Raw genomic sequence first — 27,561 nt, forward strand, 5'->3', positions numbered from 1 at the left:
TGCACAAGTCAGTTGGGACCCATTTTGCACGTGCGCACGTGCAGGGTGCCGCTTCCAGATCTCGAGAACGGCTGGGCCGATTGTGCTCAAATTTGGCACATCGCTAGAGGCCGCTTAGTAGGGTGCCGTGCACAAGTCAGTTGGAGGTACCCCTCGAAATTTTGCACGTGCAAGGCTCACCCTCTCGCTCGCTCCGTTAGTCGCCCCAAAAGGCGTTATACTGGTTAGGTATTTTATATCTTTGGAGAATATTTCTTCATTTTATGTCGCATGAACATTGCTTTATGGAACTTCATTCTCGACCGACTAAAATGAGCCAAACTTAGCACGCAAAATTCACAAAAGCATGCCACCTTCCGCGCGGAGGCTAAACTTTCCCATGTGAACGGAAGCATCGGCGCCACTCAACCGAGATAAACGTTTCGAAAGCATCCCAGGGGCACTGATTCGACGATCGCAGCCAATAGATGAGCTCATAATTTCCTCCGATAAGATTGAAGAAGGCGCTATATCAGTCTGGCATGCCGATTAAATCAAAACTATGCCATCTATACTCCGCCATGGTATGTTATCATGATGATTTTGACAACAAGCATAGGCTCATCGTCTCCTGAAAAAAAAATTATCTTGTCACGTCCTAAGGAAATGCGCTCATTCCAACTACTGAAGGATCCAGGGGGGGGGGGGCGACAAGCCTTTTGGGACAAACACCAACCTCTCCCGAAGCGACCGAAATCGAAAAAAAAACACCAGTTTCCTAGAAATTAGAAATACAACTTAATAGCTTCTATCGGGAAAAGTTTACTCTAAACTGCCCAACAGTGCATTCAAATCGAAATCCGAGATTTTTCAGAATTTGCAGAAACTTTTGGGATAACGCCCACTTCTTCCCGCAGAGTCCAGGACCACCTTTCTGGATCCGCCAGTGGTTCCATCGATCTCAACTGTGACACGAATGAATAAATTATTGTCTTGATGAAGCTCTGGAAGATTACCGTTTCATTAGCACCGACCAAATCATTGTGATTTAATCGAGGTGAGGCTCCAACCATTGCGTAGCAGAGGTTTAGGGGCTGCAGAAGCCAGCGCAGGAGCCCTCCTGTAAACGGACCACAGGAGCCCGTTGGAGAAAGGATAAATAAACATACCTCTCCAAAGCATTTTAGGCTGGAATGTTCGCTTGGGGTTTACGTATTGGCACCCCGCTCTTAACCACATTTCCCTTCAAAACAATAGATATACGCGCACTACATATATACATAGTATCGTCACGCACAGGGACACGTGACCAGCTTCCATTGAGCTCGACGAGCCTGAGTGACTCAGTCTCGGACCACGGCGCGGTGGTGCGCTGTTTAGCCAGTCATGTTTGGCACGCTGCGGGACAACTCTGTATGAACTCTGACGGTATCGGACGTCGGCCAAACTCCGAAACAAGGCTGGAATGTCACCGTGGTGCCAGTGGACGCGTCACGCACATCTTCCCAGGCTTCTGTTATCTGCCTGCGTGAGGCGAGTTATGAGTCAGAGAGACAACACTGCCAGTCATACAGGAAACAGATTATGGGTGCGTGAAGATACTCAATTAGGTAATTCCTTCATATTGCTAGTTTTTTTTTTCGCTAAATCGCTAGATATAAACTATGTAGTGATGTAAAGACAACGCAATTGCACTTCGGCAAGGCATTGCTGCTAATAATTATCATCATCATGTTTAACCCTCGCCGGACCTATTGGTTTTCTACATACGCGCCGGCCGAGGGGGGACGGGTACGATCCCCCTCGCCGTTTCGCCCCTGGTGGAGCTAGCGCGTCGCGGAAAAATGGAACGTGTGCGCCGTTACGAGACGCAGAGATTGGTACCCGATTTTAAGGTCCTGGGTCAACCGGTGACCTCTGAGGTCAGGTCAAGTGCCCCAAGGTACGGTACAGTTTTTGGTGAATAACTTCGCAAAAAACGGCCGCAGAGCCGCGATTTTGGCAGCATCGTGTTCGCCTCGCTCAGGCAAGTCGAATGGTATACTTTTTGTTCGGGTCAGGTCAATTTAGGGTGTTGACCTCAGGTCAAGGTCAGGTCAGCACCCCCAGGTCACGAAGCTGGTCTAAAGAGGTCATGTCGCATATCATTCGATTCGGCAGGTCTTCCTGAGTCCATTGGTAGCTTTTTGGACTCGCTAGCTCAATTTGATCAAGAGTTATTGACGAAAAACTAATATGACCTTGATGACGTCATAAATGACGTCACGCAAGGTCAACATTGCAAAAGTGACGCATCTAACCTTGCAAGGAGTGCATTAAATCACGATTCTGTGTGCTTGAGATAGTTGGAGATCGTTCCCTGACCAGAAAATGCGGTTGGTGTGAAAAGATCCGGCTTGAATCAAAGGTCAGGTATGCCAAGTTTCAGCTCTCTATCGCCAGCGTATTCGGAGCTATCGCGAAAAAAAAACCTATGGGGGGGGCGGCACCCGCCCCCCCTCGGCCGGCGAGGGGCTATAAACGGATGTTTAACAATGGTGTCAAATTTACCAAATTTCCATGCACTGGCATATTTGCTGCTTGCCTGAAGTAAGGACTGCCTTGAAGGACCTGACCATGTTGATCCGTCGCAGTTGTTGCTCCCTTCGGAGCCAGACTGATTACCATCTCCAAATATTTCTGTAAATCACAACTCTCCACAAGTGAAACGTCCGGAAAATCGCTAGAGCCCAATCCATGAAGAAATCCTCTACAAACGACCACCTGAGGCCGCTCCGGCCAACAGATCGGCCGGGCTGCTGGCTAGCCGGTACTGGTCAGAGCCATTACAGTTGCATCAGTAGGAACAGGTGCCGGCGGGTGTCTGACCTATGTGACCCCGGCTGACCTCTGACCCGGCGGCACGGCAGGCAGGCCGCGGGCGGGGTGAAAGGTGCTCCGCCAATCACCGAGCAACTCAGTACCGGCTTCCATTGACGGAGCGCTGGGAGAGTTGCACTGGGAGAGCTGTTATTGCGAGAAGAGACGAGGCGGAAGTCGTGGTATGAAGGAATATCTATAGAAGACTATAGAAGAGTTTGAGTAATAGAACCGAATGAGATAATCGGCGGTTTGCAATTGATCATTTTGGTGTGTCAAGTGCCACGCAAGTTATAGCAGAGTCATATCGTAGTTTGTACCCTTTGGCTATTAGATGACATAACATCACTTAACGATTAGTCGAATTCCTTTATCACTTGATCCCTAAAGTGGTGCACTTAAAACTAGTGATACGCCAGCATATGAGCATAAGGAAATCGAGATGTTTTGCTACCGTGCTCTCCGTAATAGCTACCGTAATCTTTATCGGTATATCGTAATCATCTAAGAACATATATTAGGAAGATTTAGGTCGTGAATACTCACATCAAATTAGTGGTTGGGTCGACAATCGCAAATAAATAAACAAACGGTGTCCCGGCGGTTGAATTAACGAATATGACCTCTAACCCCGCTCAAAAATAGGCGCGCAGTTCGGAATGAGTCGTTATCCGTTCTATAAGTGTTATTTCTATGTGGCATGCCTCTAAAATCAGAGCGAGATGATGGGTGTCGAATGGGCCGACAGACGGCAGAATCGTGATGGGCTCGGTCCCACTTAGGACGGAGAGAGTGGGGTAATGGGAGAGGGCAGATACTTCAAGGGTGCAGTAGGAAGACCTGGGGACCACTAGGATAGATTATTATTGCATAAACTGACCCAGCCACTGATAAATTAGATTGTGATGTTTTTGCATGGTAAGTAGGTAAGTAGAAATGTGAAATCCATGAGATAAGACAGTTTCATCTTTCAATATCAGCGTTCCAGCATAGAAAAATGTGTTACATGAATGGAGGCCACATTTTTTTTTTTAATGCACTCATGGTCATGGATACTTTTGCAGTTTGCTTACTTTTTGTGCAGATTTTCGAAAGTTTGTATGTAGAAATGTGATAATTTACTTCCATCTCTAAATACGTTGAACTGACCAATTGACTGTGAATTGGATTTAATGGCTAACATAGCCACAAACTGTAAATGAACGACGCAGGCCTGGGATGGCAATGACAACCACTAACAAGGGTTGCCATTCGTGATTGACGTGTGTCCCTGTTCTGTTGATATTTTGGCGACGGAGCGGCGACTTCCGCACGTCCTCTGCGGCGGCGAGGGGTGCCACGGACGCCGCACACCCTGGTGACCCGGGGTGGCGCTGACATCCTGGTGACTCGGGGTGACGCTGGCACTCTGGGCTGACACCCTGGTGACTGGGGGACGTCTGCTGCTGATGGCTAACAGTGCGAGAGACGCGCCTGTTTGCGCCGGGAATGGACATACCAAGATGGCGGCTGCACGACACGGTATCGCATGCTAAGTGGCTTATTTCCTGCGATTTCGAAGTCACTTAATGTCCGAGCACGATCCCATGTTAATGTCAGGCTTCCGTTAACACGGCAACTTATTTGGGGTGGCCATATCAAGTTTGGTTCGAAAAAATGACCTATCCTGTGCAATATGCAATTATGCTTTGCTGAGCGGCATGCTAAAATATCAGATTATCGTCTAAAAAACTGTCGAGCAAAACCTACTTTCATTGACCTCGAGGTCACCGATGACGTCACAGGTCAGGTCAAAGTAAAAATTATCGATATTTGGCTTGTTCACTTTTTGGGCTCTGGCTGCCGTCTTACATGTCAGATCAGGCTGATTTTTGGTTTACACACTCGTGAACAGATGCTTTAGATACCCTTAGGGTACCAAACTTGTACTTTGATTTTCAGGTCAAGGTCAGGTCATCATAGGTCACGGAAATCTTATGTCATAAGTCGGTCACGTGGCACATGTTTTATGTTCCATTTAGGCCATAGATTTCGAATTTGGTGTCGCCTGTGTTATTTGAGGCAATTTTCATCTGAATATAGCTGAGGTCAGGTCACTTTCAGGTCAAAAAAGGTCAAATTTTAAAGTTGAAATTTTTCATTAAAAAAAAACATGACTATGGATGCAGTTTGAGCTCAGAAACACGATGGTGCTATTTATATTGGTGTACGATGTCAAAAACGTACAAAAAAAAAATTGATTTGAAAAAAATTATAATTGTTAATTTTTTGCAATAATGGGTATAACTTGGCCATTTTTTGAAGATATTTAGCTAAAAATTGCTAGAGTAAGTCATAACCATGTGTTCTATCACATATATTCCGGTTTTTTTTTGAAAAGTCAAAAAATATGAAATATAAATTTTGAACTTTATCATAAATAATTTTCAAAATTTCCATAATTTTGAAAATCTGAGATAGAAGTTTGATAGCGCAGTCGATTCTGAGTCCTCTCATGCAAAGAAATTGGAACTCGCTTAAAAACTGAGCTCTTGGGAGCGATTGCCGTGGTTCAATGTTTTGCGTCGAAATCGGCCGAACATGACGTCACTCTGACGTCATTTCCGGCCGACCTATGGTAGCTACGAAGTTCATATTTTGACACAAGGTGTCAAATTGATACAGCCGAACGTACTGAAAGTTTGGCGTCGGTACGTCAAGCGGTTTGAAAGTTATTGCAGAAAAACGGGAGGGGGGCTATGAATAGCCCCCCCCCCTTCCAGTAGGGCGCGGGTTAAACATGGAAGAAAATATTACCTTTTTTCCTTTGGCAATGAAACACTTTTATGATTACCACAGAAACAAACAATATCAGACGCACAAAGCAAGAAACTATCACCTTCCAAATGGCATGTCAGTTGAAGCCGAAGCCGCTGGCGCTGCAGCCGCCTGCCTGCCAGATAGATTGTACCGCAGGGCATCCGTGTGTTGCGGCACAGCATGGACCAGTCGCCGTAGACGCAAACGGCCCATTTATCGAGCGATAACCCGGCCGGGCCCGGGGGGTAATCCCAACCACCGCAGCCCGGGGGGGGGGGGGGGCGTTTTTCGCCCCCCTGTCTAACTCCGTGAATAAGGGAGCTACGGAAACAAAAGCGGTACCAAACGAAAGGTCCTTACGAGACGATTCTAAAGCACCTAAAATTTTTGACCTCAGGTCAATTTTCAAGGTCAGAGGTCAAAGTCAAAGGCAAAAACCGGCACATGTGTAGTGATCTCAAAGTAAGCCTTCTAGAGGACGGCAGGCTGCATCAAACCGGCAAAATTGGGTGTCAAACGAAAGAAGAGAATCTGAGGATTCCGAAAATGTGCTTAAAATTAAAGGTCAAGGTCAAGGTCACGCTCAAAATTGACCTCAAACTTGGCACTTTTTCGCACATCTTGCGTGCTAGCTTCCAAGATGTTTTGAAATGTTTTGAGGCTTATCAGTTCCCTATTTGTGGTTCATCTTACGATACAAGGCTGCTCAAAGGTCAAGGTCACAGAAGAGTATCCCTGCTAGAGGCTATTTCACTGATTCAAGCTTGTAATAATAAAGAAGACAATTTTGCCGCCCAGAAGCTCTAAATGAAGGCTTAGAGGAAAATAGATGCCAGATTCGTGATCAGCGGGTACAAATCCACCAGAAATGACCTCTCATGTGTCAAGGTCAACCAGAGGTCATTCGAGGTCACATGAGGTCAACATAAAACTTGACCTTTTCCGAAAAAAATATATATCATTCGACGCGGCTTGACAAGGCGAATGCGATGGTACCATTGTCGTAGCTCTAGGACCTTTTTTGGCAAAGTTATTTGCGAAAAACTAAAATCACATTTCGGGGTCGTTGACCTGACCTCTGACCTCAGGTCACCAAAACTATTTTTCTATTTTTCTCTAGGTCAAACGCTACACAACCGTGCTCGTAATTTGTCTTTATCTCTAAAACTCTATTTTTAGCAGCTATTTGAAGTTTGCGCCTGTGACGCCGAAGTTTGCCGTGCAGGGGTCTAGAAAAATGGACCTTGTGACGTCATCAATGGAGCTAGGTCCAAATTTTTTACTTCAGAAGATGTCAAATTGATGGGAGAAAAGGTACTGAAAGTTTCGCTTTCCTATCCCTAAGCGTTCGGGAGCTATCGCAAATATTCGCCAGGGGGGGGCGAAAAACGCCCCCCCCCGGGCCCGCGAGGGATAATGATGCTATTGAACAGCGATCAGTGCAGTTATGTAAGACAACAATAGGTTTTTTTACGGAGCGAGCGAAGCGAGCGGAGTCTTACGTAGAATAACGGAAATTTCTGAGTATGAGCGGCCGGCCGGCCGGCCGGCCGGCCGTGCAGACGCTTTTGCGAGGCTTATATCTCAGCAACCACTTGACCGATTTACATGCGGTAAATTTTGTAGGGTAGCTTCATTCCTTCTACCAAGTATTGGACTATTCCCGATGCATGTGGGTGACTCATTATGCACGTGCCACGTGCAAAACGAAGAGGTGTCAGTTTTGTAATTGTTGCAATATCTCGGTAACTACTTGGCCGATTGCGCTGAAAGTTGGCATGTAGGTAGGCACCCACTAGGCACTGCATATCCATGTGCCAGAGTTGGGGTGCTGCTGCACGTGCGCACGTGCAGGGGTCGTTTCCAGACCTCGAGAACGGCTGGACCGATGGCGCTCAAATTTGGTACACAGTTAGGGACCAGTTAGTAGGGTGCCGTGCACAAGTCAATTGGGACCCATTTTGCACGTGCGCACGTGCAGGGTGCCGCTTCCAGATCTCGAGAACGGCTGGGCCGATTGTGCTCAAATTTGGCACATCGCTAGAGACCGGTTGGTAAGGTGCCGTGCACAAGTCAGTTGGAGGTACCCCCTCGAAATTTCGCACGTGCAAGGCCCACCCTCTCGCTCGCTCCGTTAGTCGCCCCAAAAGGCGTTATACTGGTGTATTTGTTCCTTAAAAATAAAAGTTCCGACTTAATACGAAACTTTTTAATGTTCTTGCTAGGGAGTATGGATGAAGCTGAAACTGTGGAAGGTATTGAAATTTGTATTGGTTGGGTGTAAGTATATGAGTCTGCCAGATTATGCCAAGTGTTAAGATCATCAATTGAATAATCAAACATCATATGTTGCAGTACTTCTTAAAAATATGTATACGTGTATGATAGCGTGGATATGTTCTCAAGTGGGCCAAATGGTGTCTAAACTCATTTGGTTTTATCCTTTATCCAAATGTAGGAATTTAGTCCCTGATTAAATTAATTTATTGACCTCTATAGGCCTGGCTGCAAAGCGCAAGTCATACTACATATTCGTATTCGTATTCGTATTCGTATTCGTTTATTAGGGCTTTTCCAACAGAGTGGCTATTACGGCCCAGTCAGTACATGTAAATATCACATTGCTAAAAAAAACTATGCTAAAAAACACATAGGTACACACATATATACTATAGGCACAAACATGCAAAGAATAAAAGAGTATAAGTCAAAGTTTGCGTCAATCAATGCTGCACTTTACAATGCTCCATCAGCTGTCGCCTTGAGGCGGTCGCCGTCACCTCCCGCGGCAAGCCGTTCCAAGCTGCGGCAGCTCGGTAGGGAAACTGCCGCCTGGCCACCGCCAGGCGGACTCGGGGCAACTCGATCACCGCCGGGCCCGCGGCGACGGCGCGCGTTGCCCTCTCGGGGACGCCCTCATATATAAGCATTATTCCATTATCCTATAGATCAGAAATCAGAAAGCACATATTTAGTGTAATTTAACCCGGCACCGCCTGGGCTATTTCCGTACCCACGACAGCCTGGGGGGGGGGGTCGGATCCGACCCCCCCCCCCCCTGTTATCTCGAGAACCAATGGTCGTATCGAGCCCCGCGAGGCGGCGTTCGAAAGGTCTCTACGAGACCTTCCCAAAGCACTCTTAAGATTTTAAGATTGAGGTCAACTTTCGGGTCAAGGTCAGGTCAAAGGTCAAATTCAGGGGTTTTGCATGAATCGGCTTACGGACAGCGGAATCGATAGCTGCTGCTCGAAACTCACCAAAAATGACCTCAAAGGCCTAGTGAAGGTACCATGTGCGTATAGGGGTCATACTAGGTACAGGTCAAGGTCAGGTCAGGTCACGAAAGGTCACGGTTTTCACTTTCTGCTACATGGGCGTGCGACACATGTTTTGTGGCTTATTTTTCACGCCGAATCCGATGGTAATGGTTATATGTGACCCCAAGTCACTGTGCTGGTGATAAGTGTGCATTGAAAGCATAAAAAATCGTTTATACTATACATAACTAAACGAGGGCTAAGAAAAAAGGTCAATTTTTCAACTTTTTATTTTTGACATAAAAATGCACTTTTCTAGACGAGCTTTGTCCCAGGAATCTAGTGGTGCCATTTGTTTTCACATGCGATGTTCAGAAGTGCCTCTAATTCACGAAAATGCTTATGACGTCACCATGCCCTATGCATGTTGCAGCTATTTTTTACAATTTGGGGGTCAAAAATCAAGATAGAAAGTTGAAATTTGGGGCATCTAATGTTCTAATAGAGCTCTACAACATATATTCCGTTTTTTTTGGAAATTCCCAAAATTTTGGATTTTATTAGCTGTTTTCCAAAAAATATAGTTTTTTGAATTTTTAGGGGTGAAAAACGCATTTTATGGAAAATCCGAGATAGCCATTTTAAAGAACTCGTTGAGCTGCGTCTTTTGATGTCCTTAATTTGCAAATTGCTTCAAACCCTGATTTTTGGCGATTTTTTAAACATTTACCACTTTTTGACTAAAAACGCCATGTAGTTACATCACTAAAATCGATATATCTCAAAAAAATTTGGAAATTTTTTCTTAAAAATTGCACAGGAGACGTCAAATTGATGGGGGAGAAGGTATGCCAAATTTCAAGTAGATAGCGAAAGTGGTTCATGAGTTATTCAAGAAAAACGGAGGGGTCAGGCGGTCGCGGGTTATAAGCCACCAATTATCAATCAAAATACCAAGGACCAAAGTGCAAGGATTCATCGAAAAATTACTGAAATGATTTTGATGATAAATGAAATAAATGAAACATATGATAATGAAAATAAATGAAATAATCAATGACAGAAAGGTCCAAGCATTCGTGACTAGAGCATCCGTGACAATACTATCGGACTTCTCAGAGAAGTCCGATAGGCTACCTCGGCTACCTGTTGGCTGCAGCGGCCTCCTTTGAAGTCGTTTGCAGGTGCGATAGCAACTCTCCGATGTGTCCACTGCAGACAGTAGCACCATTGTCGAGATATTTGCCTGATATGTGGTGGTGTGATCATAAGCGGTCGTAGCGTTTCGATAAATTTTGTTAGCTGGCATACATGATACAGGGTGCAGTTTGCACGTGGAACCTCAGGTCAGCACAAGCACAACGAGCTTTTATAATAGCTCAGCCGAATCTTTGTGTGGATCATTGTTTAAAAGCAAACAATGCTTATTTCACGTAGCATCTGAAGTGTTTTTGATCGTTCTAAATGGTGAATGATTAACTCTTTCTGGATCTTAAACAGCCAACGATCCTAAAAGTTTCGTTAGATACAGCATCTCAAAGCTAGATAAATCAAGAAACACCAGATGCATTCAGAAGCAAAGTGCCGATGCGCGTGTCTTGCACACGTCCACTACCTTTAGTGCCAAAACCATTCATATTGTTCACGCATCTTCTTATACCTACGGCTCGTCTATTACCTCACTAATTTTCAGGGGTGCACAAATCCCAAAAGGGCCGCATCTCTCCCAGGTTACCGTTTAGGCGGCTACATATTCTGTAACACAGGGATGCTTCAATCCAAACGGGAAGTGCTTAGCCAGTGCGGCGCACCAGTGGTGATGGTCGTTTTAGTCGAGTGTCTCATCTTTATCCTTTCACCCCGTAACTCTGAAATAATCTAAGTGAGATAAAAGAACCCCTTATCAGCGATTGTGAAAGAAAATGCGAGGAAGGTGCATAGAGCATACATTCGTATAAGGCTGCCAGCGCTCAACAATTAACATTATTGCTGTGATTTCATCTCGCGCTAAGCCGCTAATAATTTTCGAACTTCGCGGTACATGACGCGGAATTCAGTTTTTTTAACACATTCAATGGACATTCTATGTGCAGCAAAATGAATAGGTATTTCAATGCGGAGGAATACGATATCTCACATGAACAATAATAGAGAGTAGAAGCATCAAAACAACATGTGTATTCCTCTTGTCCTTTCAAGAGATTGCGACAAAATATTAACCTTTATATGTCTGATCCAGCAGTGAAAGATAAGCGCCTTAGATAAGCACCCGAAAGATAATCCGCTTCCCTCAGGCATGTGACAACACCAAAGGGAGGTTATCCACCGATGTCTCCTCGTGAGGCTTATACGCCTCCAAGTCCTTGCGTTTTCATTGCCTTACTCCACCCTCTCTCGCTTGTCTCTGTTGCAACTCGGCTGGGAAAGGACCTGTTGGGAAACGGCCCTGAGTGACCCCACTGAGCTCCTCCCGGTCGTTACTCCATCGCTGAGCGGATCTGTGGTTTACTGATGTGTAAATGCATTGATGTCAGAAGGTCGAACATAAACATTTTCCCGCTACAAATAACGTTATCTTTTATCATGCAATTCCTGGAAGTGATTCAATTATAATATTTGAAATGGAATGGTCTCGTGAGAGTACGGAGCACCTATTGATAAAATCGAAATGAATTTGACGAAATAAAGGGACATTCCTGTTTTCAAGAGGCATTAATAGTAATCAGTTCAACTCGTTCCAGTTCCAGAGGAATCTCAGCTGGTTGCGAATTGTATTTATTTACAGTTCTATGTACTTTAGTATTTGGATTATTAGGATTATTATTAGGTCACCGTAATCTGTCGATATATGCAAACAGGAAGAGCAGGGCAGTCTACAGACCCCAATCTGCGCCACTCGTGTAATTCACCAGGTGAAGGGGTCCGCTGTGGACTGAGTCGTCCACCGCCGGCGGCACCAGTCAGACCCAGGTGGGCGGGCCCCGGCCGCCGCTCGGCCAATCAGCGGCGAGGGGCGTGGTCAGGGGCCGCCCGCGCGGCTACCGCGCTCCGCCGGTCTCCCACGGTGGGCCCGCATTCAGTTGGTGGACCCGGCCGGGCTGTGACGCGAACTGACGAACTCCTGACCGGTGAGACAGCTCCCGAAGATGCAGCCGCTGCCGCCCGACATGCTGCCCCCGCTGCTGACAGCGCACCAGCCCTGGCTGCTCAGCTACCTCTCCAACAACGTGGTGAGGCCGCCGCCGCTTTCGGCGCGCCCCAGTCGGCCCCGCAAGCGCTACATCTGCCAGTACTGCCAGCGCGAGTTCAGCAAGAGCTACAACCTGCTGATCCACGAGCGGACTCACACGGACGAGCGGCCGTTCCCGTGTGACGTCTGCGGCAAGGCGTTCCGCCGGCAGGACCACCTCAGAGACCACAGCTACATCCACCTCAAGGAGAAGCCGTTCAAGTGTGAGCGCTGCGGCAAGGGCTTCTGCCAGGCGCGGACGCGGGCCATGCACCGCGCCTCGTGCACCCGCACCTACGTGCCTTCGGTCGAAGAGCGACCGGCGCGCCTAGCGCCTCGTGACGAGCCGGCTCACTCGGCCGGGGAGACATCGGGCAGCGAGGCGCCCTCCAGTCCGGCGGGCGAGGCGACCTCTCCGCCGGCGAGTCCCGTCCAGGTAGCGCGCTCGCCGCTGGCCGGCGACCACTGGTGGACAGCGGCACACGTCCACTCGTGGCCCGTCAGTCCCTCGTCCACCGGCCAGGACCAGCCGGAGGACCTGAGGGTGGGCGGCGCCGTCAGGATCGCCTCCTCTCGGGAGAGCACCGCCGCCCGGCCGAGCCGCAAACGCACCGGGTTTCGGATCGTGGACATTCTGGCAATGTAGACGGCGGAGGCAGTGGTGCGGCAGTCGCAACATCAGAAACCGTTCAGCGGCTTCTGCCGGCCGGCTGGTGAATGAATGGCTGTGCGGGGCAAATCGCTTTCGGGGCTTATTTATTGCATGTGTAATTTTGAATCAAGAATTTGTTGTCACTTGTCAGCGTCATTATGATATCGAATGCATGCAATGGGTTGTATTTGTCCGCGGTAGATCGGTTGCAATAGTTAATCAACGGTTTGATTCTTGCTTTGGTAAGTAATATGATAATGCATAAAGCGGCGTTTCATACCGTGATCGCACGATTTAAGTGCCTGCATGTTAATCTGTGTGTTTTAAATTCGTGGGCCTGCTTATGTATGATTTTTGGATGACGCGATGACTTTTATCACCGTCGAACATGTATGTTTTATGAATACAAATGCTGTTTAAATGGCTTTGAGTATGTGTAACATACGATTACACAGTCTGACAATCGCCGTTCAAACTTCAAAGCGCAGTTAAGACGAATTCAGCGCCATAAAACGACTAAACAACGTTGAATCTGCGGATAAAGCTTTGTCTGCCAAACGATATGAAGGAGCAATTCGCCAATACCAACGAAATTCAATATGTTCTCCTTTGATAACAGGCAAAACAAGGTTTACGTTATTGTGCATATTTAAGCAAATTTATCCACTGACAAGCCAATAAACACAGTCATTTCCGAGTCATTACAAGATTCACCTCAACAAACATCCGCTCCTGCAAATGTCATACGAGAAGGCGATATCCAATGATCACATCCGGGCCCGCGCGGCGGTGGGAAGTCGTCATCTGGGGTCAAAAGAATACAAAACCACAGCCATCTGGACACGCGCCGGTCAGGCGGGGGACGGGCCGATGACAATCGTGGGGAGGGGAGGGGAGGGGAGTGGGATACCACCAGACGGAAGTGACGGGGAGTGCGGGGGTCCCCAGCCATCCCCCACCCCAATCGCCCCCTCCCGCACTTCGAGTGGGCCACCAGCCGCCTTCCGGGGGAGACGCCTGACCAGATATGGTCGATGGGGAAGGGCAGCGTTTATCATCACCCGTTGCGAAAATGACATGTGACTAAATACACCCCAGAAACAGAAGGGAAACGAGGCTGGGAAATAAAATGTAGAAATCATTTGTAATGGCGGGTAATCCGTTTCCAACACCAAGCTAACGGCAATACCTACACCGGACGGCTCGGCGACCCTGACCCGGTAAGAATACATCATCCACCCCCACATGAGTCACCACCAGTTATCGTCAGCTCCTCAGACTCGACGGTGTCCCAGTAACCCAGCCAAGATGCTACTCTCCTCACTGCGGCGGCCGCCAGTGCCTTGATGACGTCACTGGTACTCGGCGGCAGGTCTGGGCGGCAGCACTGTCCAAATTAGTGTGTCCTGCCAATTACAGGGCATAAATCAGGGAGTGTGGAGTCTTGTGGCTATTACAGGCCGTTACGCCGCCCACCCGGCCGCACAAACACGCGCTCAAGTGGATCGACGGCTGGCTGTCCTCGGGAACGTCTGGTACGCAGATCCGAACACGCACTCATCACAGCGGATGGTTATACTGGTTTCACAGGTTGACTGTTGTGTCATCCACATAGATCATAGCTCCTTTCTTTGGCTTGTCGTCAGATCCTTTTAAATTATAAACATATGCATTGTATTTATTGATATGTACTGTATTGGTAGATGTATTTTATCTATAATCATTAAGGATCTGACGACAAGCCACAGAAGGAAGTGTCTATGTGGATCACACAACAGGCAACCTGTCAACCCATAATACATACATGGATATTTCATGCCATTAGTGTCACAGCAATGAGTTGTGAACTGTAATCACATTGGATGGTTAAACGGAACGCCAACACGAGTTCTCCCAAACGCCAAATCACGGTTTCAGTCTCGGCAAAAATAATGATAGGATTCATTATTTAAAAAAGGTCTCTCGATACATATAATGTTCATTCAGACCTATGATTTCAAAAATAATCACGACAAATTGAAGGGGTTGGATCATGATCCCGTAGGATCAGATCCCAGACCCATTTTATGAGATCCATGCACAATACAAATGTTTGGTATAGGAAAGGTGAAAGAAGTTACGAACTCATTCGTTCAAGGCCTTTCAAACCATTCTAAAATAGTCACCAATGCCTGTGTGGTAACAAATGTCTCTAAATCGGCCTTGTTGACACAGTTCGAACGACGTAAAGGGCATGACCCCAGTCTTGTAACTCCTTGCACCTTCATTGGAATTCCGGTCCACAAAACAAGCGTGTTCGGTGTTTGTCGCTCCTCCCGAGCGTAGTTCCAGGAATTCGGAGGAAGAAACTTTGCTCTCCCTCTTCAAACTTCTGCGCTTCAGAACACTTCCTGAGACCTGTGGTATAGGCCACTTCCAGCACTTCAAATATGTATCTTATCGATATGAGTAAGAACGACTGTCGCGCACTTTTTCCGATACGATGTTCTTATCTTGAAGAAGAGCAGAAGTGAGACATCAAAGAAACAGCCGACGTTGGGCAAAATGGCAAAAGGCCAATAGCCATAATTTCATCATGTAACTATTCTTTTTTATGGACTGTGCAATTATAACCAATAACCCCTCATAAGTCATAACCCACTATATGACACATCTATAAGAGTCACACATTTGCATCATTCGTTGCAACACTTTTCACCTATCTAGCTGTTAATTCAAATTTTGGCAAGGCATGTGCATTTTTGAAATCCTGGGCCTGTTCGCGCCAAAACTTGACCCGTTCCTACAGTCGTAGTCGTCCGTCTGTAACGGCGGGAGATCGTGAGGACGTTACGATGGGTAAAGTCACCTGCCACCTGCTGGGGAGTATCAGTGGCGGCAGCCGCCCCCGCCGCCGCCGCCGCCGCCGCCGCCGCCGCCGCCCGGCCACATACCGGGCGGTCGGACGGCGGCGCGCGGCGGGCGGCCGCACCGCCGTCTTGGCGGCTGATTGTGAGAGCTCCCCACTCCGGGGGGCGACATGGTAGCCGTTTTGACGGCGCGAAAAATACCCTGGCGGATCCTCGGAAGGCTGTTTGTTTTCAGCGGGGCGCGTTGGCGGCTGACATTATGGAAATGGTGCTGCTTCTGTGATTGGGAACCTGCTCCCAGTCGGCGGCACACGCGGGTCGAAAGGGTGCTCATGTTATTGCGGGTGGGAAGTGGGCAATAATAGGGTTCACATAATGGATTGACACGGTTTACGACGGGGTAAACGGGAGGGGAATGGATTGGAGACAATATTCACCTGATCGTCTGCTGGTTAGTGCGAACAAAACACCAAATGTGAATGTGTCATAACGAGTGCCTTTTCATGGGCTGATATTTATCCGCGAAGGGAGTACCTGCTCGCCCCTACGGAGCCACAAAGCATCATAAATTTATCTTTGGAAATGACGCAGCACGACAGAGCCAGATCGCTGGCCTTCTTGAAGTACACCCTTCAAGTCTCTGAGATTTATCGTCGCGACTTCTAAAGTAACATACTTTGAAATAAGTTCAAACTACTTTGGGCTTCTCGCGTTTCTCAACTTGATTCATCACCGAATAAAAAGCTCAAAGTGTTCGAAACGGCAGCTTATTTGTGATTACATAAATTTCTAAGTTCAGAATGCATTAGATGGGTTGTCGAACGATACACAGGGGATACCAGTCAGTGATACTGTCGGCGGCCGGTTAAAAAAAGCGGCTAATATTTTGTCAGTGTTAAAAACAAATGTTTCTTTTTCAGTTGTTTTGCGCCGGATCTGATTTAAAATTGCATTCAAAATACACACGAGACAAACGGCTATATTCCCCCACGATTATTTCTCGCGCAGACATAAACTGCCCCCACGGTGGCACGCCTGCACTCAGAGGCGAACGGCTCACTGTGGGGAGTTGCAGACGTCAGCCGGCTTCTTTATCTGGCCGTAACTAGCCGTCGCCGGCGGCCGCGTATTGACCTACCTTTTACTGCCCACCGCCTCAGCCCCCGCTGGCGGCCGCCCCGCCCCCAGAAAATTGGCCCCTGCGAGCCGACTTCCCACGCGTGCGGCATGCGGGGCTGGCACTCGTAGTGGTCGGAGCGGCTGCGGGGCACGATCGGCCGTCCAGCCGATCTGAGAAGGGCCACCGCTGGGGGAGAAGCGCCGCTGCGAGTGCACGCTCGCCGAGGGAGCAGAGCAGACCGCCGCCGAGCCCGCGGCAGCCCGTAACGGCGCGCCAGCAATGACGGCAATGTCCTTCCAGCCAGGGCGTCTGCCGCGGTATAGAGCCGGCCGAATGCCGACATGAAGCGGCGTCACGAAGCCCCCTAATACCGCGCTGGGCGGCGCAGCCGTGGGCGGCAGGGGCGGCGGGCGGCACGGCCGAGGGCGGCTGGGGCGGCGGGTGGCACGGCCGTGGGTGACTGGGGTGACTGGGGCGGCGGGCGGCACGGCCGGCAGCGCGAGGAGCTCGGACTCCCGTTACGGCTGCAACTGGACGGAGGGCTAGCCGTCACGACTGGCCCCAGGTCGGCCGTACTACGCGGGATGGACGGGTGTTGTGGCCGCCGCTGACCTGACCCGACTGGCGGTCACACCGGGCCGCCACTGAGCGCTGCCTGCTAACTAAACCACGGTGAGTCAATAGATTTGAGTACAAATGATGACATCATTGCCTGCTGCCTAGGCTGGTGATCGTTTTTGAACCCACTTCCTTCTTCATGCGGGGGCATGTAAGTACCGTGAGCAAATGCTAAGGTTTGTGTAGATCCGTCCGATGCGAAGTAGATGACGGCTTTTTTATTATGTAGGTATCTGAAAGTTGTGAGCCTATGTTTTTAAACGAGTGCTGGGGTTACGCTACATCCACAAACACTGCGGACATCTCATTTTCAGCGGACACATTCATCTGTGGAATGTTGAGCGCTCCGCCTCTGCTCTGTGGCAATCCAGGACAGCCCACTGTAGCCACCAGGCCCCCTTAACTCACTCGGATCCAGACGCGCTGACTCGGGCCATTTCCCGCCGAGTGTCACGTGCTCGGCCAGAGTCCGGTCGGAGGCACAACACACTGCGTCACGTGGTAGGACTGAGATGTAAACAGAGCACCCCGGCGGAACACCAGAAGGAGGGCCAGCTGCTGCTCAGGAGATGGACGGCCGTTACTGACCCCTGACGACCGTAACTGACCCCTGACGACCGCAGATGACCGCAACCGACCGCAACTGATTATAGGTTGACGGTAACTGACCGCAACCGACTGCAACTGACCGCAGACGACCGCAACCGACGGCAGCTGACTGCAGATTGATTACAACTGACCGCAACCGACAGCAAGCGACCACAGGAGACCACAACCGACTGCAACCCACCACAGACGAACGCAATCGACCGCAACTGACCGCAACCGACCACTGGGGACCGTAATCAACCCGCTGATGACCGCAGCCGACTCCTGACGATCACACCGGACCCCAGCTGACCCTGGAAGACCACGCTGACCGCAGATGACCACAGACGACCGCAACCGGCCGTAAAAGATCGCGACCGACCGCTGACGACAACAAAAGACCGCTAATTGAACAGAGACGACTGGACCCCAGCTGTCACCGGTCGCAACTGTCCGTAACCGACCTCAACCTACCGCGACCGACCGTACCCGATCGCAGCTGACCATAGCTGTCTACAACTGTCTGAAGCTGTCTGGAACTGTCTGCAATTGTCTGAAGCTGTCTAAAACTGTCTGGAGCTGTCTGGGGCTGTCTGTTGGGGACAGCAGCTTACTGCGTCTGACCGCAGCCGACTGCAGAAAGCCAGGCGACAAAAGAAAGCCGTAGACGGCAGCAGTCAACACCTAACCGCAAGTGACTGCAGACTGCCACAGACGGCCATAATTGATCGAAGAAGAACGACATAACAAACTGCAGCACTGCAGACTACGGACGGCTGCAGTCGGTTGATGTCGGTGGCAACAGACGGCCCAAACGACCAGAAACGGATACTGATAATAGCTAGTGACTAAAGACGACTGAAAACGATCGCTGAGCGGTAGCAAACGACCGGACGACGAGACGATCTCAGTTAATCAACGGTAGGATAAGCCAACAACACCTGATCGCAGAGAGCCGCAGAAAGCCGAATGTAGCGGCCACCGACAAATATAGACGCCACTGAAAGACGTCTGGGCAGGAACGACTGAACCAGTGAACCGAAACTGTGTGACACAACTGGTGGTGCTTGGTTTCACTAATGCTTAATCTACCAATTTGGTCAGGAGAGCCGAATCTGCCCTCAACAGGCCCCCATGTGCCAGTGCCTGGTGAGTGGTGGGCCCGGCTCCTCGGCACCCGTCGAGGGTCATGGACGGCCAGGAAAGGGTCCAAACAATCCGCTGGCACGGACAGACCAGACGGACATACCTCATTAGTATGTGCATGCTTTCTTATTTATGCACATCGTTGGATAATGAGCATACCTGCATGGTTGTAATAACAAACTAGTCAGGCGAAATTGGTTTCAACAGTATGTCTATTAGCTCTGTTAGACCGGATATTGGCGAATGAACTATTCGTTTTTCATAAACCACTGTAGCACGTTTGTTATTTCCAATTACACCATTTGATTTCCCATCTAGGATATATCATCTCCATCCACCCACACGCATATAAAACCGAATCAGTCCGCCTCCTCTCATTTCAGCTCCCCTTCCCACCGTTCCCACTGTCCCACCTCTGTGGCAGAACACCCTCTCACCCGTCCCCCGGCCGTGGCCGATCTTTGAGCGGCGGCGCCGGGGGCCGCTCAGGTGATAACAGGCCGCACAGATGCCTCTCACGCTACCGCCCAGCGTGCTATGCAAGGAATGCTGCACCCCAGGGGTCGGCTCCGCCCCCGGCACTGCTGGGGCGCCGCCCACCCTTAGCAGGCAGCATGCAACGCCGCCGGCAACGGGCTCGACACCGGCGTCGCACGCACCCGCCCGCCGCCCGCGCCAGGGCGGCTCAGCCGGGGAGGTGCGCTATGCGGTGTTAACCACCCATTGCCTAGGGGCGCTCATAGCGGTTGCTATGGTTACGGTGCAGCACTGCTGCTGTGTTTGGGCAGCGTTACCACTTGTGATGCATGAAATAACGTGCTACAGAACACGGCACATAAATTCCAGAGTGCGGTTCTTGGTTCTGGGGTTCCCGCTCTCTGTGAATACGATGAGTGCACCCATTTCGTGTGGAGTTGCCTATACATTCTTTCTATCAGCGATGTACTGAAATAAAATGACATATTACACCAGTATAACGCCTTTTGGGGCGACTAACGGAGCGAGCGAAAGGGTGGGCCTTGCACGTGCGAAATTGCGAGGGGGTACTTCCAACTGACTTGTGCACGACACCCTACTAACCGGTCTCTACCGGCGTGCCAAATTTGGGCACAATCGGCCCAGCCGTTCTCGAGATCTGGAAGCGGCACCCTGCACGTGCGCACGTGCAAAATGGGTCCCAACTGACTTGTGCACGGCACCCTACTAACCGGTCCCTAACTGTGTACCAAATTTGAGCGCAATCGGTCGAGCCGTTCTCGAGATCTGGAAACGACCCCTGAACGTGCGCACGTGCAGCAGCACCCCAACTCTGGCACATGGATATGCAGTGCCTAGTGGGTGCCTACCTACATGCCAACTTTCAGCGCAATCGGCCCAGTAGTTACCGAGATATTGCAACAATTACAAAACGGACACCTCTTCGTTTTGCACGTGGCACGTGCATAAGGGGTCACCCACATGCATCAGGAGTAGGCCAATACTTGGTAGAAGGAATGAAGCTACCCTACAAAAATTACCGCGTGTTAATCGGTCAAGTGGTTGCTGAGATATAAGCGTCGCAGAATCGTGACCACGGCCGGCCGGCCGCTCATACTCAGAAATTTCCGTTAATCTAAGGAAAGACTACGCTCGCTTCGCTCGCTCCGTAACAAACTATGCCTAAATAGCTATGCCAACCTTCATTGCCAAATGATTGTGTGAGTATTTGCTAGTAAGAACGATTTATAGGCATAACAGATGACCTGGGTACAACAGCGGCTAACTCTCGCCCGTATTGGCCTTCTAATTAAAGCGACTAGTCGTTTTGACTTTGGTCCTTGATCGAGCTATAGCTTCGCGGAAAAAAACGAGCGTGTTGCCCATGACGCGAAGAAGTCGATGATACCCAGCTTTAGGGTCTTGGTCATTGGTTGACCCTCCAGCAGGTCAGGACAATGAAATCGGAAAAGTCGAGGAAATCAGGATCCACTAGAATTTCTTAAAAATAAAGTGAAAAAAAGTAAAAAACAAAAAAGTTTTCGGGCTCCTCATCTTGGATTTCATGTAAGATTTCAACAAAGATGATGCATTCATGCATTCGATAGGTCAGGTCAGGCCAGGTCAATCGGTGGGAATCCTGCCGACTTTCCATCGTACCCCTATACGACGAACATGCTGCCTGCTGGCACTTCTGGTTCAGAAACGTATGGATTTTGTGCGCTGACATTTGTCGAAACGTTATTCTGCGGCCGGGTATGGTTTCAAAACAGTTCACAGCTTGAAAGTCATTTACCCGCGACTTGCTGGGAAGGAGGGCGTCTAGCGCACCTCCCCCTATCGCCCCGACGCCCCTAAGGGCTAATCGCCTCTCTGGAACAGCCATGTTATCATGTGCATTCTGCTGACACTATCAAAGATTTAAATCGCACGCAAACAGAAATAATGTGCAAACGATGTTCATCAGCTCTTTTGAAGCTTTTGCTCACTGAAACTTGACTAAGCTTGATTGAGGAGAGCCCGGACCTTCACCACCTGGGCTCAAGATTTCCCATAGTAAATAGACAAGCACTTGTATAAGATTGATAGCAGCGGTATTGTATGCACTTTCCCAACCAACAGCTAACAAGTCATTTACCTAGTCGGTCGGTACCTAGGAAACTTGCTTAAGAATACACTAGAGGTGGCAAAAGATGAAAATTTTGGGAACCAGACTCGAACCAGACCCGGCTTGACATTTCTGGAACCAGTCGGACCCGGTCTTAGTTGGAATCGGAACCAGTTGGACCCGGTCCCCAAAAGTCAATTAATACAAACTTCTTGTAATCATTAGTTGCATCATGTATAACAGCCTATTTCCCACTGGGAATACTCATGAGCTACTGTGTGCAAAGAAACATTCACTTCATTCACTTCATATTTTGCAATAATGTGTAGTGTGCAAGATGTATAGTTTATGGTAGGACCCGGTTGGACCCGTCAGAAAATTTCCAGGAACCGGTCTGGACCCATATGGGTCCAGACTGGTTCTTTGGACCGGGTCCTCGGGTCCACATTTTGCCACCTCTAGAATACACCCACACGAGTTGTGAGCATTTAATTGCTCGCGAGATAAATGTCTCGAGTAGTTTGCATGTCAAACAGGAAATCCCTGAACCCCCAACTCTGTATTTACATGCAGTTAAATGTTCTTGCGTACATAGCTCTGTTAGCATTCGCATTATTGGTTCCGGTCCATCGCTTTGACCTGTGACCTATCTCGAGACCATGTTTGGCCGGAATCGCGATTTGGCGTATGCCGGCTCGTATTAGCCGTGAGTTTTGCAGTCTTTTCATGGTTTCAAGCGTTCAAACATGTGAAATGATGTTGGTCCCATACATAAGGGCGAGTGTCAAGGTCACCTGAAGGTCAGGTCAGGTTATTGACCTTTGATGACCCGGTTCACTTTTTCGAGTTTTGCATGTTTCTAGGCCAGTTTTTTTTAGCTGAATTCGAATTTAGCAGCCATATGAACATTTACGAAGTGGTTTTGGTACCTTCGTAGCATGTTACGAAGCTGTCAGAGGCGATTGACACCTACTACGAATACCCAGCAGGACCCCTACTGGTTGACCTGACCTGACCTGACCTGACTCGACCTGGCCTAAATGCATGAAGACATCATAACGGTGATCAAAACTAACATGATATTCGTGATTAGCACCCTGAAAACCCCTTACAGCCAAACTTTACGACGTTCTAACAGGTTCCGATTTTCCCGACGTTTGGGTCATTGACCTAACCTGGAAGGTTAACCAATGACCTAGGACCTTTGGTTTTTGGTATCTTCGGCTTTCTCTCATCACGGACAACACACTCGTTTTTTCCGCGAAGCTCTAGCTCGATCAGGGGCGAAACGGCAAGGGGGGTCCGACGGACCCCCCCTTATACGTTCGAGGCTTAAAAAAAAACACACACACCAATACGGGCGAGGGTTAACAATGTACAGGTTTTGGTGACCTGGTGACGTGAGTTGACGGTACTTGGCCTTAAAAATCCCATTCCAGACCATGTGTCAAATGCATGCCCAAAGATTGTCTGGAATTTCGTGGTGCTATACATTCCACGGTGCTCAGACTTGTCTGTTTTGTTTTGTTGGGCTAGGCTCTGGCGAGCTAATGAAACAAGTTCAGAACCGCAAAGATGATAGGAATTACGGGGAACATTGGTCTGGCCGGGCAGCATAGTGACCAGCCGGGGCTGAGCCCACGTGGACAGGCTACTCGCATATGTAGACAGTTCCCTCACGTGGACAGGCTACTCGCATATGTAGACAGCTCCCTCACGTGGACAGGCTACTCGCATATGTAGACAGCTCCCTCACGTGGACAGGCTACTCACATTTATGTAGACAGCTCCTTCACGTGGACAGGCCACTCACATATGTATACAGCTCCCTCACGTAGACAGGCCACTCACATATGTAGACAGCTCCCTCACGTGGACAGGCCACTCACATATGTAGACAGCTCCCTCACGTGGACAGGCCACTCACATATGTAGACAGCTCCCTCACGTGGACAGGCCACACACATATGTAGACAGCTCCCTCACGTGGACAGGCCACTCACATACATGTAGACAGCTCCCTCAGGTGGACAGGCTACTCACATACAAGTAGACAGCTCCCTCACGTGGACAGGCTACTCGCATATGTAGACAGCTCCCTCACGTGGACGGGCTAGTCACATATGTAGACAGCTCCCTCACGTGGACGGGCTAGTCACATATGTAGACAGCTCCCTCACGTGGACAGGCCACTCACATATGTAGACAGCTCCCTCACGTAGACAGGCTACCCAGCCACCTGACGCGCGGCGCGGGCGAGAGTGATTTTCAGAATTTCAGAGAGAGAGAGAGAGAGAGAGAGAGAGAGAGAGAGAGAGAGAGAGAGAGAGAGAGAGAGAGAGAGAGAGAGGGAGAGGGAGAGAGAGAGAGAAAGGGGGGAGAGAGAGAGATTTACAGAGTTTCGCTAAGAAACCTCACGTCAACACAATTCAATATTTTTACTGGCATTGACTCATTGATTTGAGCCCGATGCGCCACAGTGCCAGAGCACAATGTCAAACGTTCGTCGCCATCGAGCTTATGTGGTAGCAAACCAGACAAAAATAGCTGGATGGCTCTCAGATGCGTGTTTGCTTCGTGACGTACTGCCGTCATCTTGACTTATCGTGTTTCAGACACACCTATTCCGTCCATCGTGGTAAGTACAATAAGCCACCGATGGCGCAGGCATGTTTCACCAGCGTTCGAGTACGTCGCCTAAACATACTCTGTCTGTGGTGGGTGTCTTATCCCGCACTGCCAACAAAAGCCATTTCAGAATTATCCGCTATCGCTTCACATCAAACGGGGCCGAGAGTGGCACTCAGTGAGGCCGGCCACTGAACAGAACGCTCGGTCATGTCTTGGCTAGCTTTACATACGTCGCAGCTGAAGCCCACGCCGCATTTAGAGCACCCGCCCCCGCCGACGGCCCACCAGCACCACAAGCAGTACCAAGAAGAGGCCCGCGCTGGGCCGTCTGTTTTGGAGAGGGCTTGGTGAGTCGAGCCGTCTGTAGATGCCGACAAACAGTGCGGCGGGTGGGAGCTCCAGGAACACCGCTCGATGTCAGATTTCACCGACACGTCACGGCCCTCCCCTGATGGCGTCAGAGGCCACTCGACAGGAGCACGCACGCGGAGGCCTGTGTGCGTTATCGGCCACGCCGAGCTGTGTAGTAGGTCTGGGAGTGGTAGTTGGTCTCGGAGCGGACGTCAGTCGGTAGCGACTGACGCCTACCACCGATAAGGCGAGCGCTGTCCATGCGTCATTGGATCAACCCACTCTGTCGGTCATGGCGTCAGCTAGGGCATCTAGAGGTGACTTTTAAATGTAAACAGTTCAATATTTGATACAGATAGGTCATGCTACATCATAAAATCCCCATTGTTTGACGTCATCATAAATGTCAAGAAAAGTTAACCGAAAATTATCACGAACAAACACGCCCAACAATGTTGAACTAACCCCTCCTTCGAGTGATTGCTTTCGGTGTTTGAGATGTATTCGGGAATCACGTCAATCGGATTTCCCCATTATGATGAAAAGTCAGCACATTTAGACTTTAGCTGCACAAGCTCCAAGGTGAAACTCGGCAAACGTCATCAGCGTATTTTCATTCAATGGTTTGACATGCTGGGCTTTGTCTCTGTGAAGACATGTCGCTTAGCCATGTAATCCTGTCATTGCGCAGCTGTGCCGCGCAATCACCGGCTGTTAAAAAGCTTTATCCTCACTCTTCCCTGACTCTGACTGCCGGCGGCGAGCCAATGACCGGTGCCGTACCGCTGCCGGCAGCTCGGGGGCAGCCATCATCAGTCGGTGTGCTTTCACCGGTCCGGCGGCGGCCGGGCGGCGGGCATGGCGCTCTACCAAACCAAAACAGAGCACGGCCCGCCGGCCTGGCGGCCAATCAGCTGTGGGGGGGCGGGGCGGCCCGGCTGGACGGCAGCCGCCGCCGCTCCGTCTCGCGCACAGACGCACCACCCGGCCCGCAGAGATGTGGCAGCCGACGCCGCCCGGCGCCGAGACGACATCGCACCTGCTGACGCCGCCGGCCACACCGACGTCATCGGCGTCATCGGCGGCGTCGCGGCTGAGCCCGGAGCTGGCGGCGGCGCGCGGTGACGGCGGACGGGCCGGGGACCCGGAGATAGCCGGCACGTGGGTGACGGGGAGCGGAGAGGGCACGGGGTCCCCTCGGCTCCCGGCGGCGAGCTCGGAACATGCCCAGCTGACCGCCACCGCAGCTGCTGCAGCCAGCGCCGCAGCCGCCGGGATGGCCGTCAGCCGGCTGCAGCTGCTGAGCCCGCTGCTGCAGGCTGCACAGCTGCAGCGCGGCCTGCTGCACGGCTGGCCGTACTGCCAGCTGCCGCTGCAGCTGCTGCAGCCGGCGCTGCCGCAGCCCTGGCGCACCGGCCGGCCGGCGCGCTCCCGCAAGCGCTACATCTGCCAGTACTGCCAGCGCGAGTTCAGCAAGAGCTACAACCTGCTGATCCACGAGCGGACGCACACGGACGAGCGGCCGTTCCCGTGTGACGTCTGCGGCAAGGCGTTCCGCCGGCAGGACCACCTCAGAGACCACAGGTGGGTTCTAGTAAAACTTTCAGGGCGGCAAGAACTTTTCGAAGCGCATGGAATCTCCAAAATACAAAATAGTTTCTTGGAGTGATACTTGACAGGTGTAATGATGAGGTAGAAAAGTAAAAATAAGGTCATAATTGAGGCAGGCTAGGAAATAGTTAGAAATAGGTAGGTATGCTATGCGGTGGCTATTTACTATTTAGAAACTGGTCTTCTTACCATTCGATATGTTAGGGAAATCCAACTACGGAGGCAAAAAGACGCTTAGCATGTTTTGTTTTCTTTTAATTTTAAATAAAAGGCATCCGCATCAATGAAGGAAAATATGACGGAAGCGGATAGTGCACCACTCAAATAACAGGTCTGTTTCCATCCCTCTTCTAGGTACACCCACAGCAAGAAGAAGCCATTCCAGTGTGAGGTATGCGGCAAAGGCTTCTGTCAGGCGCGCACCCTGGCCACCCACCGCGCTCAGCACGCTCCGCGCAGCCCCTCGCCGACGACCCTGCGGCTCGCGGAGCTTCAGCTGGGGCCACGGGCAGGTGGTGACTCGTCCTCAGTACGACCTCCGTGGCTGAGAGAGGTCTCAAGACCTCAGTCTTCTGCCGCAGAATCACCGCCGCCGCCACAGCGCGCTTCTTCAGAGATTCGACGAGAATCAGGTGACTTACTGAAGAATGGCTCGTGTGAGATAATTCCACGCACGAGTGCATTTGAAAACTGTGAAGGTTCTCTGTTTCTTCGTCACGGTTTGTTGTCAGAGGAGAGATCTAAAGAGGCGGTAATGTCACGTGATCCTGCTGCAAGGCTAGGTCAGCTGAGGCTCAGCCAATCTGACGACAGTGAAGCTTTAAATCTGTCTGTAAGAAAGACTACCGGGTTTACCATTGATGAGATCATGAAGCCTTGTGAATAGTAACGGCGTTATGAGCAATACTCCTCATTAGTCAAACGTGTTAATAAGTGTTGTTACGTCGTGCAATCATTGCCATGTGTTCTGCACACTCAGCATTGTTATGGTCATGTATCATGTTTTACTCATGTTCGAAGTGTGGGCTCTAGTGTGCAGCGTATCTGTAATAAACAACCACACAGCCTGATTGTATTGTGATTCCATAGCCGAGCCGAAGTGTGATGTTCAAATATTGCCAGGATGCACAGAAAAACTTCACTGTACCTATCGACTTTCTACACGAGCAACAGCTGAGGGGTTAGGTGTACTACCTCCCACGCCACCCTCTTCGTTTCGCCTCTGTAATTGAGCAAGCGCATCGCGAACAAATCGAGCATGAGCGCCGTTACCAGACGCAGAGAT

General features: G+C 50.0%; 1 protein-coding gene across 1 annotated transcript; it reads left to right on the forward strand.

The window, feature by feature from the left end:
* The first annotated feature begins 11,926 nt into the window (after window positions 1-11,926).
* On the forward strand, window positions 11,927-27,346 carry LOC122365768 (early growth response protein 1-like). The gene is made up of 3 exons (XM_043337267.1): window positions 11,927-12,178; window positions 26,110-26,249; window positions 26,631-27,346. The coding sequence occupies exons 1-3, from the start codon at window positions 12,044-12,046 to the stop codon at window positions 27,160-27,162; spliced, it is 807 nt and encodes a 268-aa protein (XP_043193202.1). The 5' UTR covers window positions 11,927-12,043; the 3' UTR covers window positions 27,163-27,346.
* The last annotated feature ends 215 nt before the right edge of the window (window positions 27,347-27,561 follow it).

The sequence above is a fragment of the Amphibalanus amphitrite genome, unplaced genomic scaffold (genome assembly GCF_019059575.1).
Source record: "Amphibalanus amphitrite isolate SeventyFive unplaced genomic scaffold, NRLGWU_Aamphi_draft 000029F_arrow, whole genome shotgun sequence".
Classification (NCBI taxonomy): Eukaryota; Metazoa; Arthropoda; class Thecostraca; order Balanomorpha; family Balanidae; genus Amphibalanus; species Amphibalanus amphitrite.